This window comes from Canis lupus, chromosome 17 (genome assembly GCF_048164855.1).
Source record: "Canis lupus baileyi chromosome 17, mCanLup2.hap1, whole genome shotgun sequence".
Classification (NCBI taxonomy): domain Eukaryota; kingdom Metazoa; phylum Chordata; class Mammalia; order Carnivora; family Canidae; genus Canis; species Canis lupus.
Window position 1 is genome coordinate 61,066,353 of NC_132854.1, and position 16,585 is coordinate 61,082,937.

At 40.8% G+C, this 16,585-nt stretch overlaps 1 protein-coding gene across 5 annotated transcripts in view; it reads left to right on the top strand.

The window, feature by feature from the left end:
• The window catches only part of WDFY2 (WD repeat and FYVE domain containing 2), a 162,222-nt gene that overhangs the window by 61,633 nt on the left and 84,004 nt on the right, over positions 1-16,585 (top strand). For 4 of the 5 annotated variants that reach the window (XM_072783235.1, XM_072783238.1, XM_072783234.1 and 1 more), the window contains exon 2: positions 5,050-5,117. In XM_072783235.1, coding sequence (XP_072639336.1) covers positions 5,050-5,117 — 68 coding nt within the window. Of the gene's footprint in view, positions 1-5,049; positions 5,118-15,148; positions 15,272-16,585 lie in introns of all 5 variants that reach the window. The other variant, XM_072783236.1, reaches the window with a different exon arrangement.

Sequence of the window (16,585 nt, forward strand, 5' to 3'; positions counted from 1 at the left end):
CAACAAATATTTATCATGTATTTGCCATGTGTGATGCACTCTGGCAGCCTCTGGGTAGATACTAGTGAGCAAGAAAAGATGTTCTTTATCGCCATGCTATTTTCTTATTTTTACTTTTCAGATAATAAAGACATTTACAAGCAGGTAAATCAAATAACAGATTGTGGCCAGGGCAATGAAGGAAGTAAATAGAGTGACAGATAACGCCGTCCCTCCAGAGTCAGCACTTCCTGAGGCTGCTACCCTCCTCCCGGTGGATGAGATTCCTTTCCTACATTGCCGTACAGGGATTTAAAATCCCTCAGAGCCCTTGTCATTCATGGTTGTCGTGATGTTTACTTGTTTGTCCACAGGGAGCTCCTGCACAGTGCCTGGCACGTAGCAGGTGCTCAGTACCTGTGAAAGAAATGCATAAGGGACTGGATGAATAGTTGATAGGATATCTTTGTAGATTGAGCAAAAAATCCCTTCACATGTTCAGCATGTTGGCAAGCCAGAAAGACCTTGGATCTTAAACTCTCCCAAGCTATGGTGGATTAGTGTGTTTTTTTTAAAAAAAAAGTGATAATAATGACAATAATAATAATCCTTGCCAATTATTGAGTGCTTCCTGTATGCTGTATGTCAAGTACCTTACGTTGAGGGGTGCCAGGGTGGCTCAGTTGGAATTGAGGATTCAACTCTTGATTTCTGCTCTGGTCATGATCTCAAAGTCATGAGATCGAGCCCCATGTCAGGCCCCGCACTCATCGGGCAGGCTGTTTGAGATTCTCTCTCCCCCTCTTCCTCCGTCCCTCCCCCCTGCTCATGTGCTCTCTTTCTCTCTAAAATAATAAAAAAAGAACCTTACATTTAATCTTTGCAACAACTTTCTGCCGAAAGTTCTAGTTATATTTTTCATCTTTCACTAACTAGGAACTCTTCGCTAACTTAAACACACCTCTGGTTTATTTATTTTTAAAAGTTTTATTATTTTGTATTTTTAAAGATTTTATGTAAAAATCTTAAATTTAAAATTTTAAATATTAATTTAAAAATTAAAAATTTATTCATGAGAGACACACAGAGAGAGGCAGAGACACAGGCAGAGGGAGAAGCAGGCTCCATGCAGGGAGCCAGCCCTATGTGAGACTCGATCCCAGGACCCCGGGATCACGCCCTGAGCCGAAGGCAGACACTCAACCACTGAGCCACCCCGGTGCACCAAGACACCTTTGATTTAAATGTTCAAAAAAAATTTTTTTTTAATTTTTATTTACTTACGATAGTCACACAGAGAGAGAGAGAGAGGCAGAGACACAGGCAGAGGGAGAAGCAGGCTCCATGCACCGGGAGCCCGATGTGGGACTCGATCCCGGGTCTCCAGGATCGCACCCTGGGCCAAAGGCAGGCGCCAAACCACTGCGCCACCCAGGGATCCCTAAATGTTCAAAATTGAGCTCATAATTCTCACCTCATGTCCTGCTCTTTTCCATTGTTCCTCATCTCTGAGTGACAGCCCCGTCATGTAGTTGGACAGACCCCAAACCTAAGGAAAGATGTTCCTTCCCTTCATCTTCTCTATCTGCTAACATGTATTCAGATCCTGGTAACAAAATCCATCTAACAGTGGCTTAGGGTAAAAGTAACGGAAATCCTCTCAGACATATCTAGAGTCCGTCTAAAGGGTTGGTGGATCGGGGTATTACTGAGGCCAGGCCCTTTCCATCTTCAACCCTGTTGACCTCAGCCTGTCTCCTCCTGTCCTCGAGCTTGTTGTCTCATGATCGAAGGTGGTTGCCTCAACTCCAGGCAAAGTCTGTATTGATTGTTCTTCTTAAATTTTTATTGCAGTGAAATTTGCATAACATACAGTGAACCACTTTAAAATTTACAATTTGGTGGCATTTAGTGCATGCACAGTGTGGTCTTAACCACCAACTATCTTTAGTTTCAAAACTGTGTCACGGGGGATCCCTGGGTGGCTCAGCAGTTTAGCGCCTGCCTTTGGCCCAGGGCGCGATCCTGGAGTCCCGGGATCGAGTCCCACGTTGGGCTCCCGGCATGGAGCCTGTCTCTGCCTCTCTCTATCTCTATGTCTATCATAAATAAATAAATCTTTAAAAAAAATATGAAAAAAAAAAAAAACTGTGTCACGACCCCATAAGTACCCACTGGGTAATTACTCCCCTTTTGACCCCAGCCTCATCCCCTGACAACCTCTAATCTTGCTGTCCCTACAGATTTGTCTATTCTGGACGTTTCATTGAAAAGAATCAAATGTTATGTGACCTTTTTTGTCTGGCTGCTTTTACGTTAGTGTAGTGCGTTTGAGGTTCATACAAGTTTAGCGTGTTATCAGTACTTCATTCCCTTTCATGGCTGATAATATTATATTCTGTCCATACGATTTGTTTATCCGTTCATCTGCTGATAGACATTTGGCGTGTTTATACCTATTGGCTATTGTGAATTGTGCTGTTATTGTTTGTTTTAAAAATTTTTGGGGGGGTAAATTGCAGTGTACCTACCATACAGTGTTATATTAGTTTCAGGTGTACAGCGTAGTGATTCAGCAGTTCCGTACATCACTCTGTGCTCATCAGGATCAGTGTACCCTTAATCCCTTCACCTGTTTTACCCACCCCCCACCCACCGTCCCTCTGGCAACTAACTACCAGTTTGTTCTCTATTTTTAAGAGTCTATTATTTCTTATATTCCCCGTATAAGTGAATGCAGATGGCATATGTCTCTCTGACTGACTTATTTCACCAGCAGTATCCTCTGCATCCATCCATGTTGTTACAAATGGCAAGAATTGTGCTTTAATGAACATACATGAACACATCCCTGTTTGCATACCTGTTTTCAATTCTTTTGAGCCGATACCTAGGAGTAGAAGTAGTGGGTCATGTGGTTTAACGCTTTTTGAGGAACTGCCAAGGTATTTTCAACAATGGCTGCGTCATTTTATATTCCTGCCAGCGATGTATGAAGGTTCCTATTTCTCTACAGCCTTTAGAACACTTACTTCCATTAAAAAAAATTATTGTAGCCTTTCTAGTGAGTGTGAAATGGCATCTTACTACAGTTTTGATTTGCATTTCCTATTGACCGGTGATGTTGAGCATCTTTTCATGTGTTTCTTGGTCACTTGTTTATCTTTTGGGAAATTTCTGCTAACGTCCTTTGCTTACTCTTTAATTGGTTTTCTTGTCATTTTGTCATTGTTGAGTTGCAGGAGTTTCTTACAGAGTATGAGCACTAAATCTCCCTCATCTATAGGATTTGCAAACATTTTCGCCCATTCTGTAGGTAGTCCTTCCACTCCCTTGTTGATGTCCATTGTTGCAGAAAAGTTTTGAATTTTTATGAGGTCTAATTTATTTATTTATTTTTTGTACTAAAGGCTGTGGCATCCAATTCAAGAATCCATTATTGAATGAATGCAAGGTCACGAAGATTTGCCTCCGTATTCTCCTTTAATAATTTCAGTTTTAGCTGCAATATTTAGGTCATTGATCTATCTCTTAAGTATAGATACTTAAGTGGGAAAGTATCCTGGCATCCTTGTCAAAAATTTATGATCCATAGATGTTGGAGCCTATCTTGATCCATATCTATCCTTATGCTAATAATACTGTGCTGTTATGATTACTGTAGACTTGCAGTTAAGTTTTGAAATAAGGAAGTAGGAGGTGTTCAACTTTTTCTTACCAATATCGTTGTGGCTGTTTGGGGCTTTTTGCAATTCCATATGGATTTGAAGATTGATGTTTCCATTTCTGCAATAAAAGCCATTGGAATTTTGATAGGGATTGCATTCAGTCTATAGATTGCTTTGGGGAGTGTTGTCATATATCTAGTCTTCCAATTGATGAACATGGATTGCCTTCCCATTTATTTGTATCTTTAATTTCTTTCAGCAACGTTTGTATTTGTGTCTGTGCAAGTCCTTTATTTCCTTTGGTATCAGGTAATGCTGGCCTCAAAGTTAAGTCGTCCTTCCTCTTTGTATTTTGGAAGGTTGAGTAGGATTGTTGTTTTTTCTTGAAATGTTTGATTGAATTCAGTGAAGCCATCTGGTCTGCACTATTATTTTTGATTACTGATTCTATCTTTTGACTTGTTACAGGCCTGTTGAGATTATTTCTTTTTGAGTTAGTTTTGGTAGATTGTGTGTTTCTGGGGATTTTTTCCATTTAATGTAGATTCTCAAATTTACAGGCATACAGTTCATAGCACGTTTCATTTCTTTTAGGGTAGTAATGTTCTCACTTTCATTTCTGATTTTAACTACTTCCATTCTCTTTGCTTTTTTGTAATCCATTTAGCTGAAGGTTTCTTAGTTTTGGTGACCTTTTCACAGAGCCACATTTTAGTTTCTCTGATTCTGTCTTTGGCTTTCTAATCGCTATCTTATTTTTCTCTGTTTTAATCTTTAATATGTACTTCTCTCTGCTGGCTTTGCGTTTAGTTTGCTTTTCTGTTTTTAGTCCCATAAAGCGTGAAGTGAGGTTGTTGATTTGAGATCTTTCTTTTGTTTTAATAAAGGCATTTACTATAAATGACCCTGCTTTCACTGCTCCTCATAAGTTTTTTTATGTTGTTTTTATTTTCATTCATTTCAATATATCTTCTGATTTTCCTAGGGATTCTTTTTTTCTTCTTTTTCTTTTTTCCCTAGTGATTCTTCTTTGATCCATTGGCTATTTGTGGTTATGTTGTTTAATTTCCACATATTTGTGATTTTTAGATGCTGCAAGCACCTAACTAGACCTATGAGTTCTAAAATAGCGATTCTGATGGCTTTTGCCAGCTTGATATTGGATTTGGAGTAGGGACTGATTTCTGGAACTTCCTACTCTGCCATTTCCTGTGATGTCACCTGTATTTATTTTTGTTGAGATAACAACATCCATAGTAAAATGTTGTACTAGCATATTCTAAAAAAATTTATTTAATTGAAGTTGATATGAATATAGCAAATATATTGAAATTACTTTTTATAAATTATTATCCCATGATTAAAAACACTATGATTTAACACACTTTTTTTCTTCTTGTAGGACCGTTCGTGTGTGGCTAAAGAGAGATAGCGGACAGTATTGGCCAAGCATATACTATGTGATGCCTTGTAAGTATCTCGATCTCTGTCTTAAAAAAATCAGACATGGACCCCACCTCCCTTTCCTTTCCAGATTGCCTTCTCTGTATCTTCTTGAGTAGGGATATCTGAGGGTTGAAAGTACCATATTAAGTCATTGTGGCTCTCAGTATGTAAAATAAGAAAATTGTTCTGATATTGACTATATATTCACAGTTTCTGAATAAGATTAATGGGAGAAGGACTACAGCACATAGTTATCTCAGATTATAGCTGTCTCCCTCTTTTCCAACTTTTTGTCTAACTTTTTTGTGGAGTACCTCCTTCAACATTTGAAATTTTGCCCTGTGATTACATTTGTGAAGTCAGTTTTTGCATTATTGCTATGTTATTCATTCAAATACAAGAGAGTCCACATGGACGATTTTTGTTCTCACAAGGATTTGCTTCAGATTGAAACATTCTAATGGGAGGTCAGTCTCATTTCCTCGAGCTCTTACATGCAATATATGTCCTTGTACTGATAAGTAGCTACTCTTTAAAAATCTATTTTTAAAAGATGCATGAGACTGATTCTTAGATTTGTGTGCTGGCAAAGTTCTCCTACAGGGAGAGAAGAGCTGGCTCCTCAAAGTAGGAAATTTCTTTTTAGTCTGGTGTTTTATTATTAAGTTAATGAAGTGTGGGCATCCTATTCCATGTTTCTTTGAGTATAAGATCATTATTTAAATTCATTATTAGTTATATTAGGAAACATTTCCCTGAGTCCCCTTCCTTCCAATCTTAATTAAAATTGATACCCTAGCAACACCCCTCAGGTTTGCTGTTTGGGCCCATAAACCCTCTGGCTTTCTGCAGTGTGCACCTCTTTCCTTGATAGAAGTATCCCAGTGTGAGAAGTATATACCACAGTGTACAGCCAAAATAAATTCATGCTAAATTGTAGATTAAGTTTATGCCTCTGGCAAAAGAATGCTGTAATAACTTCAGTAAGCAATTTTGCTTGTTTGTGAACAAATGAATTATTAAGGTTTTCTGTGATTTTTCAAATTATCTTTGAGGTTTTGCGTGTCTTTAGAATTTTTTAGGAAATATATGGTAATCATGAAGCTGAACCAAGTGTTCAGTCCAGCATTAGGGAAGAAGAAACTTCTTGTAATTTTTATATTGGCTCCTTAACCGTTGTGCCTCCAGCAGACAGCATTATATAGCGAGAGCCCCAGGTGAACTTGACCTGTGGCAGTGCTGAGGGCTCAGGTAAAAGGAGAGGGAAAGGAATTCTCTGATTGTTTTTTCTGATTTCTGAGTGATATAACCAGTCCTAGCTGTGATCTTGCTTTTTTCATCAAACTTGACATGCTATCTAACTAGAAGAGGTGGGGAAGGTCTTTAGTCCAGCCAGCTGAGAGTCGGCTCCAGACAATGTCACTCCCATGACCATGAAGACAGAGGAGAATCAGACCTGGGCAGAATGATGAGATCTCAGGGATGGTGAGCAAAGAATTTTCTTGAGGTGAACACGAATAGGAACCTCATGGAGACACAGGGTCCTAAGCAATTGCTTATCTGCCTCTTCCCCATACACACATCCAAATGCATTTTTTGCTGTCATTCTCTCTGATACTCTCTTTATTTGAATGTCACTGAGAATACAGAGAAGCCTCTAGTTGCATTTTTTATCATTGATTAAGCTGTATGAATAACTATGGGCTTGCTGTAGTTCCTACACCAGGCAAGTTGCTCAGTACGTAAATATTTATTGAAGACTTGAATCTGATAATAAAGAAGAGTACCTGAGAATATTATCAAACATTTTCCTAGTGATTGATCAGTCTTTGAGGAGGAGGACCCTTTGGTTATTTGCATATTTTGCATATGACCTTCTACCAAAGGGGGTGAAAAAGGCATCACTTTGCTTAATTAAAATGTGTGTGGGCTAACCACATTAGGGTCACCTGAGAACTTACTAGAAATGCAGATATTGGGTTCCATGCTAGATCTCCTGAGTCAGAATCTGCATTTTTAATAAGATCTCTAGGTGATTGTATGTTAGAGAAGATTGTCTTCTGGCATTATAGCCGACATTATAGCCTCTGATCCACTTACATGTGTTTATATGAACACATAGAAAGCCTCATGCACCTATACTATTGATTTATAAATACACAGATAAAAGTTAACATCATAAGTACACTTTCTAGTGGATCATTCCTGCATCCGTGCTCTGCACAGGACACTGAGCTAGTTGCCAGGGTTTGCAGAGGAGTAGGTGCATATGGTCAAGACGATTTCCATAATCTTTCCTTGGTCGGTGGCTCCAATACCACAGAGAGGCAAAAAAAAAAAAAAAAAAAAAAAATTTCAAAAGTCTGTGTTCATTACAATTGATCACATCCTGGCTTTTATGTTCCTAGGAATTAAGTGCGTTTGGATAACAGAGTAGCTGATCTTCGAGCAAGAGTCCGTTTTGTCGAACTCGAGAGAGGTGGAATCTTACTGCATAAGGAATTATGCTGTATTTGGGGGCAGTTAGAAAACCTGAAATACCTTTGGATTTCCAAAAGATTGTTTTGCATTTCTTTCTATTGAAAGGTGTTTCGTTAAGAGATTGCTTAGTAAACAGTTATGTGGTGTTAGTCACAAAATAAGTAGAAAGGTTGGGTGTATCTAGAGACTGTGACGTGGGCATCACAAGGCAGATGTGACTGTGATGGGTCTCAGGTGGCGAGTAATCAGTAGTGTTCCAAATCTAGAGGAGAACGTAAAGTATCCTGTACATGTAATATATGGCTTATTTGTGTATTTTGTTCATTAAAATACCATTTAATGTAGTGTTTGTCATGTTTTGGGTAGGACAGTAATGTTTTGTAGCATTAGGAAGAATTTGACATTTAATGGAGGGGAGGAAGCAGAAGGCTAAGGCGTCAGATGAGAAGGAACGGATGGCGAAGGCTAAGTGTGATGGTTGGGAGTGAGCCTGAAGGGCCGGGGAGGGTGAGAAGGCTGATGGATGTAGGGAGTGAGCAGATACATCATGATCAAAAACACACCAGCTTTGGGGATGTGTCCTCATTCCCTGTCTTGTCTGAGAAGCCCTGCTTCCCCTTTAGGTGGGAACCAGGAGAGACCAGACTTGCCTGCTTAAGGCTGTTGGCTCCTGAGCCAACCTGGTTTTCCCAGAATTTAGAATTTGGAGTAAGAAATGCTAGTTTCAGCCTCAGCTGGTCCCTTGAGCTGGGAACATGTAAACCTTATAGCTGTGGGGCATTCGTGTGCATAAAGAAACAGTGAAAGCTGATCCACTTAAAAGGAAGTATGAATCCGAGAGGAAGGGCCACTTGGTCAAGAGGGAGAGAAACCTAAACAGGTGATGGCTGAGGGTTTTTCTCCTCCTCCTCCCAACCTTCAGAAGCTCGACTCTGCTTCTGCCTTTGAATTCAAGAGATGTGCCCATTAGTGCTTACATCCTCTCCGGTGGGTTTGTGGTACTCGAAACTACGAGTTTCTGACTCAGGCTCGCCCTGACTGTGTACCTCCCAATTCCTGTCTATTCAGTTTCTCCTGGATCGCTCTGGTCTCTAAGAGCAAGGACTGAGCCGTGTCCTAATTGATGCCACTGTGATGTTGAGCTGAAAATAGTCTGGGAAAAGTAAGGGCAAGTAAAGAAGAAAAGCAGAAAGACTTGTCCCGTTTAATTTCTTTAGATGGTTCATTCGATAAATTTTAAATGTTTCTTCCATACTTAGCACGGTGTGATGTCCCAAGGATATGGTGGTTAAGTAGGACAGATGATTCCTGTCTTCATGGTGTGTACAGTCTGGGGGGTGGGGGGGCAGACCTAAAATAAACACCACTCACGCTGGGTGGTGTTATAACAGGAAACAGGCGTAATGGGAACCTGGTCACAAAGGTTCCTAAAGAGAGTCCCATTTAAAACCTCGCTGTCTATAGAGAATCTGGGGTGACTGATGACTGGTTTTGTACTTTCCTATGTGCCAATTTTTATGGATGAGTGAGAAATAAGAGCCTTTCCTTATCCAGTATTCTTTCAAAAAATAGTATCTTTTTGACATATCTCATGTGATAGCTGCTTATTGCCTATGACAAGATCAAATTACAAAGTACCCAGCTGGGACCTGCTTGAGCTTGGAAACCAGAGAGGGTTAGCCTTTCTGAGGGTATAGAGTTGAGGTTTCAGTCGTAGCCATAAATGATTATTTGTTCCAGGCTTCTAATAGGTACCATTTCAGCCACCACATTTGCATCTCTCTCTACAGAGGGAAAAAACAAAACGAAACAAAACATGAAAAGCATAGGCATTCCCATTTTCATGGTTGAGTTGTTTTAGATTTACTTTTTTAACTAGGTTTGCCGTTCATGGGGTCAGACAAAGGGATGGATGGAGGAGAGAAATCTCAAGCAGGAGCCAGGATGGCAGGTGTTTGAGATTTTGTTTACTGTATTAAAGTATTGGGTATCACGTCTGGGCGTCTATTGCCAGCTTTTCCCCCTGGGCACGGAGACTAGGTAAAGCAGCGCGGCTGCCAAAGATGGAGTGAATAGGGGGGTAAGAGGCGCGGAGCCTCGGGACTGAGGGTGTGTTGGACAATCGGAGAGCCTCTGTGGGTTCTGTGGCTGCCAGGGCTGGCAGGTGGAATTTACTTTGGCTTCCAAGTGTATGAATTTGTCCCCAAAGCAAAACAGTAGATGGTTTTTCAAAGGTACGAATCAGAGGCGCACCTAACACAGCAGCAGAATGACCTCTTCTTTCCAGCTCTGGGTCTTGGCATGGATGGGGGGTGGCGTTGGCCAGGGGGAGCCGCGCTCGGGCCCCCTCGGTTTTCACACAGGTGCAGCCACTTTACCGTTTGCTCGGCTAACTTAACGGATCGAATTCCGACCTCATTGAAAAACATAATTTTGAACTTCGAACTAAAAACGTCCTAGTTTTTATCCAAAGCTTGGTTGAAAGACTGTTTCTACGGAGGGCAGGCCGCGGGCTGCGCAGTCTCATCAGCAGCTCCCGGGCTGTAGCCCTCGGCGGGGATGCCTCGCGTCGTCGGCCCCCAGCTCGGTCGGCGGAGTGCGTGTGTGGGCGCGCTCTGGCTCTTTGGGAGGTTCTTGTCTCCCGCAGCACTCAGCCCTCCTCTGAGGAAGCACGAAGGTGTCTGGAGGCCCTTTGCTTTCTCCAAGGCAGCGCTCAGCCCCCATGTCCTACATCACGTTGGGACAACGCAGACGGATTACAGGCCCGACAGCCCGTCTCCGAGGCTGGGAGGGGAAATCCAGGCACCCGGGCCCGCAATCCCTGCCGTCTCCTCCTGGGCCTGCTCCAGCCTAGTTTTCTGTACGTATCACGAGGCGAGGAACATTGGGAGGGCAGCTCTGAGGGACCTGGTTCGCGGTCCTTACGGATAATGTGAGACACGGGCCTGTTACGTTCGCCAACAGATCTTTATTCTCATTTTCTTTGCTCTTTTTTTTCTTTCCTCCCTTTCTGTTCTTATACATCTTTTCCTTAGTTGTTATATTTTGCTTATTTCTATTGTTTGGTTTCATTGTGTCTGCTTTTTGAGTCATTTCAAATTCTTGGTGAAACGAGGTAGGGAATGCATTAAATTATCTTGGTTAAGACAGAGAGATCAAGTTTGGACATAGGCTTATGTTTACATTAAATTCACCCCAAACTATGTATTTTTTAAGATTGGAGTTTTCAAAATAGCATGTAGGTTGGAACCTGTGCCTGGGTGGGAAGCTGAAATTGGATTTTCATTTTTGTTGCCAATTTGCTGAGTCATTTCAGGCAAATCCTTTACAATTTTGCCTCCTCTGGAGCCAGATGGATAAACTGTCCATTTCCTTTGATCTCACATTTGCAAAAATATTTTGGTTATCAGTTATGTTAAATTAGTAATTTACAAAGTACTTTCAGGTTCTTGGTATCTAGCAATATAGACTGTCATTGCTGATCGGAACCCAAGGGGGACCAGGAAAAGATTGAGCGGTTTGTGAGGTTGTGGCTAGATCAGTTTCCTTTTCCTGTGTGTTGGGACTTTAGCTCTGCAGCAACAGATAACTCGAAATTGAGGATTTAGAAAATTAAAATGATTACTATGTTCATATGCTGTACACCTGGGATGGAAACGTGTCATTTTATATGTAAATTGCAAATGTCGATTTTCCCACTGGCCAAAGGATTTTCTGTACTTAAAGACAATGGATGGAGCTGGTTTGTGTGTTGTCCCACCTCTTCTACTGGGTTTATTGGAGTTTTGGGGGAAATTCATGTGGTTAGAGTAGTGATAGAAAGGAATTTAAAATAATGAATTTGACAGTTCTGTTTTCATAAGGTAGTGATTGTTTTGGTGACTTGTAGACAACATCTTTAACTCCATTGAGGGACTTTCTTGGTAGCCTGGGGGGTGTGGGTGTAATTGGGAAATGCTCATCATATTATTTTATACCTTATTTCAAAGAACTCCTTGGTTCTTAGTTGTGAAGTATATTGCTCCTTTGTTGGTTTCTTTTTGGTATAGGTTATGTTGTGGAACCATCGGTAAAAGCAATTTACTATTTTTACCATTTACGTTTTCAAAAATAATTATGTAATATGATCTTTTTTTTTTGTAATATGATCTTCTAATTCTGTATTTACTGAAAGAAAATATGCCCAAGGGACTTTTGTTTTTTAACGGAAATGGAAACGTGGATCATCCAAGGTAGAAATAACATGTTCATCAATCAGAGTAATCACAGCGTTTATTTAGCACACTCTTGCTTGGTTTTCCTGTGACAGGATATTTCAGAATTCTGTTGTCCTTAGATCTTAAACTGATAGTTGAGACTTAAAACTTGTTGGGAGAAAAAGTGACCACTGCTAATCCATTAATTTTGCTGATGTTGCTCAGACTAAACTCAAGGGAACCAAGTGGTCAGTTTTAGTAGAGTGCATAAAACACTTGAGTGGAATGAAAAATGATTTTTAATGCTAGGCAATTGGAGTCCTGAATAGAAGTGTTTCTCATTAAGTAAAACATGGGTTGACTATGGTAAAGCCAGTAAGCACGGTCCTGTGGCAAACGGGACTGAGTGAAAGCGTGTCCACGAGCTCCCGTCTACACGCGGCGCTGGGCTGCTCCTTGAAGTCCTTCTGTAGGATCCTGAAATCCCACTTGATGGGGTGCCTTTAACCCCTCCAGGTGTATTCAGGGAAGTGCTATCGTTTGTTTAGTTTTAAAGTGACCCCCAGAGCATCCCAGAAAGATGAGTGTGTCCCGCCACGTAATGCCTTTCCAGGCCTTATATCAGGTGATTGAAATCCACTGCTTCACCTTCATGAAGCTGCTGTTTTTTGGGACAAAAGTCCCAACCAATAAGCAAAGGACAAAAGAACTCAGTCGTAAAATGAAAAAGATACAAATAGCGGAAGTTAGGTAACTTTCCCCCCAATAAGAGTATTTTGAAAATGCTTTTTCTTAACTTTATTTTTTTTAAAAAAGCAAGAGCAACATCTTTTTGAGACCATTTGAAGGACAGAAATATTTGAAATACAAGTAGTCAGTTTCTCTGTAATCCATTTAATGACTAACTGTTGAGGTTGATGTTGGTCCCTTGAGTTCCCTTTGTCTGGGGCTTAGATCTCTTGAGCTTTTCTCTCTTCAAATTATATGGTTTTTAATATAGTGACCCAGACTGGGATTTCTCTTTATTTTACTTTTCCCTAAACCCTAAGCTGAATACCTGCCTGAAACTACAAAAATTTCACTTAAAAAATGCTCAATGTTATGAAAGTGTTTAATTTTTAAAATAAGATATTGACAGGTCATCAAGATCTACAGTCCTGATACTTAATGTAAGAGACTCTTATCTTTCATTATTCACAGACCTGCACAAATTTCTTTGCCGACTTATTTTTATCTTTTATTATCTTGCTTCCTAAAATTTTGCCAAATATATTTCTTTTGGCTCAGTTGGAAACAGAAAAGAGGGATGCCAGGTCTTTTTTTTTTTTTTTTTTTCCCTAAAGATTTTATTTATTCATGAGAGACACAGAGAGAGAGAGAGAGGCAGAGACACGGGCAGAGGGAGAAGTAGGCTCCATGCAGGGAGCCTGACGCGGGACTCGATCCCGGGACTCCGGGGTCATGGCCTGGGCTGAAGGCAGGGCTGAACTGCTGAGCCCCCCCGGGTGTCCCCAAGATGACAGGTCTTAATCAGAGAGCATGGAAATGCATTTTCGTACTATTTTATTAGGAATAAACTGTGGGCATTTTTTTTCTTGGGTTTTAGTAGACATGTTGGGGCAAACATAGGAAGCTAATGAGAGAACATCAACAAGACCAGTGGCAGGGCCGTGAATTCCAGGTATTGGGTCTGTGTAGGAGCAGACCCAGGCAAACCGCACGGATGGTCTGTGCGCGAGGACCTGGCAAATGGGGCTCGCCCCACAAAGCTCGCCAGGTGTGCTTATCCTTTCTCGTGGGGAAAACAGTTAAAGGTTCATGTTGAGTGTCATGCTACATTGATGTCCTCTGGAGTCGAGGGCTGCAGCTCGATGCAGGTCGGCGGAGGGGCTGTATTGGAATTGTTGGGTCTGGCCCTGCCCGGTGGGAGAACGGGAGGCTCCCGGCCATTTGGTCTCTCACCTCAACTCTCAGCCACCAGATAGTGAACTATTTTGTATCACTTAAAGCTGAATTCCTATCTGTGAAATATCCCATACCACATTTGGGTAACCTAGCTACAAATACCGTGCTTAAATCATATTTTGTTTGTTTCTTCTCTAACCCTTCCTGTCAGGAGCCCTTTTACCATTTGGCCGGAATTACCGTTACTTTACTGTATTGTACTGTCCTTCCGCAGACAGTTTTGCCCCCTTGATATTTTCTCACGTGGATAGGAGCCCATTTTTGAGCCATAAGACTAGTCTTTCAGATGTTGCTTTTTTGTTAATTTCTGGAGTTGAAGTTAGAAGGATCTCTGTGTCAGTCTAGCTACTCCTCTGCTTCCCACAAGGAAAGATGTTTGCTGTAACAACAAATACGGGCATCAGTATTCTTTTCAGTCCACTCCCTTCTTGGCCCTGCCAGGGTCTATGGGAACCAAGTGAGGGCCTGTCCCTGTGACAGTGTCACAGTTGGGAAATGGTTTGAGGAGCCTCATAAGGCTCGCCTACCAGAAGTCTTTCCTGCACACACACACACACACACACAGGCTGACTTGCTGTTTTACCATTGGTGCCCCCTTGGAGGGGTGGTTTGGTCTTTAGGGGCGTCTGGAAGCTAATGGTCTTTAGCTCTGGCAATCCCCTGTCTAGAAGAACCATCCTGGGTTTCAAGCATATGGCTTCTAGAACAACAGGATTTCTAAATTTCTTTTGTTTATGTGACCCTAAGGGAAAGATCTTTTCCTTTTGGATTCTGAATTCTGGTGGTGTTTCTTACCGTAAACATAAAGTGATTTGGACTCTAATGGTGACATTACAGTTCCTGTACATGGTTGGTGCCACAATCTATAAACTCCATGATGGCAGCTATAGCTCCTTGTATATCATTATATCATATGCCTGGAACATAGTAAGCATTCCAAATTTTTCTTCAAAATAAGAAATTTAGTAAAGAGGGGAAGAAATCCAGGAATAAAGAAATAGCAGTATAGATGTCAGCGTAGCCTGTGCAGTGTTGTAAAAAAGTCATTTAAGTCACGTTCAGAGATCAGTGGGTTTTCTTTACATAACCAGATATGAACTTTGGAGGAAATCACACAGAAAGACTTTTATATGGTCAGGCAGAGGCAGCTAAAGTGATAAGGTTATTCTTGACTAGTTTATAGCCCTTTGGGCGGCAATCAAGTGGTACTTCATATGCTCATGCTTATATCCTAATAAACCATTAGCTATTTAAAACTTTTAACAGTAATAGCAGAATAATAAGATCAAAGACAGAATCATAGAAATACTCTTGTCACACAAATACAAAACCTGTTTCATTTCTCCGTGTACATTTTTAGGTGTTGATATACTTGATGTAGTTGTAATCACATTATTTTTCTCTTTTTTTCAGCAAATATGATAACTTTCCAATCAAGTTGTTAGATCTTAATTCTGAACGCACGTTACAAGCTTATGAGACCTGGCATCTTAACACCTGCCTAGAAATTGTGCCAACATAGTTTATGGGCCACCGGTGAGAAAGACTGACTTCTTTAGAGCAGCACATTAAATACCATTTGACTGCTTTTTTCAGCAGTGTACTTTCGGGAATCCATTTTAATTTTGTGGCTCATCAGAGTGAAGATATCCTGCTGTACTGGTGGAAGTCGTGGGAGGATTATTTTCTGTGTTTCCATTTTCTGAATATATCATGATTGAAAATTAGAAAAAAGTAAATACTTGATACAGTTTGGAAGATCTTTTCTGTTCAGGGTCCTCTTATAGGGAACAAAAAGAATGTTACCAAGTGATGTGTTTATGAAGTGGCTCTGTCAGTAGAACTTGAAATTCTTTTGTAGTTTAGAGGCAATCTAAGTTGGGTATTTCAAAATAGGATTGTGTGTTTGAATTATGTCTTTGAACCTTCTCCAACTTTTTCTTCCTGTGTGACCTTGAGTAAGACATCTAATCATAGCAGTAGAAAGCAGGAATAAAGATATCTGAGGCTGATTATGATGATGAGCAGTTTGTGATCTACTGGGCTGTGAAGGTGGAAGAGACATTTAAAATTTGCGTTGGACTCGTTTATCGAACAGCGATTTCAGTTGGGATAAACTGTCAACACGTCCCATTCTTACGAGCCAGTGTAGACGGAGGAGGCAGGGACCTGGAAGCTGTGTGTTCAGCAGGCACTTCTTGGCCACGCTGGCTTCCAGGCATGCTTAGTTTACTTAGGCTCAGGTCTACTCAGGTAGTAGCCAATTCTGCGGAACAGGGAGGCCCTATCCAGACTTGATATTTTTTCCAGTAGAGCCTGGCCCTGTGTCCGGTTGGTTCTCCCTCAAATTGAGACAGAGCCTCAGTTTTTTTTTTCCCAATTAACAGCCTTCAGTGCTGAGAGTAAAAGATTTCTGTTAGTCCACATGCCCTGAGTCAATTCAGAATCACAAAACAGATTTTTATACTAGTATGTGTATGTCAGGGGAGGAGGGAATTATAAGATCTTTTTTTTTTTTTTTCCGCCTAGTTGAGAAAAGATAGGTTGTTTGTATTACAGATGGAGTTTGAGTGGAAGAGAGAGACCGGAGACAGCGATTACACAGCACAAAATATTGTTAATGTAGCCACGCGCGTTTAGATTCCATACTGACGGAACAGCTGAGACCAAGCCCCCTGGAACTAGTCCAGTTTGAGAATATCTTACTTGTTATTTTCATTAAAAGGGTAACTGAAAAACTAGGGGTTGGTTGTAAAATTACTGTTTTTATTTTTTGGTGAGTGGGTGTTAAATGAACTGTTTTTCAGGAAATAGTGGGGGAAAAAATAGCCACACACTTTTAGCTAGTTA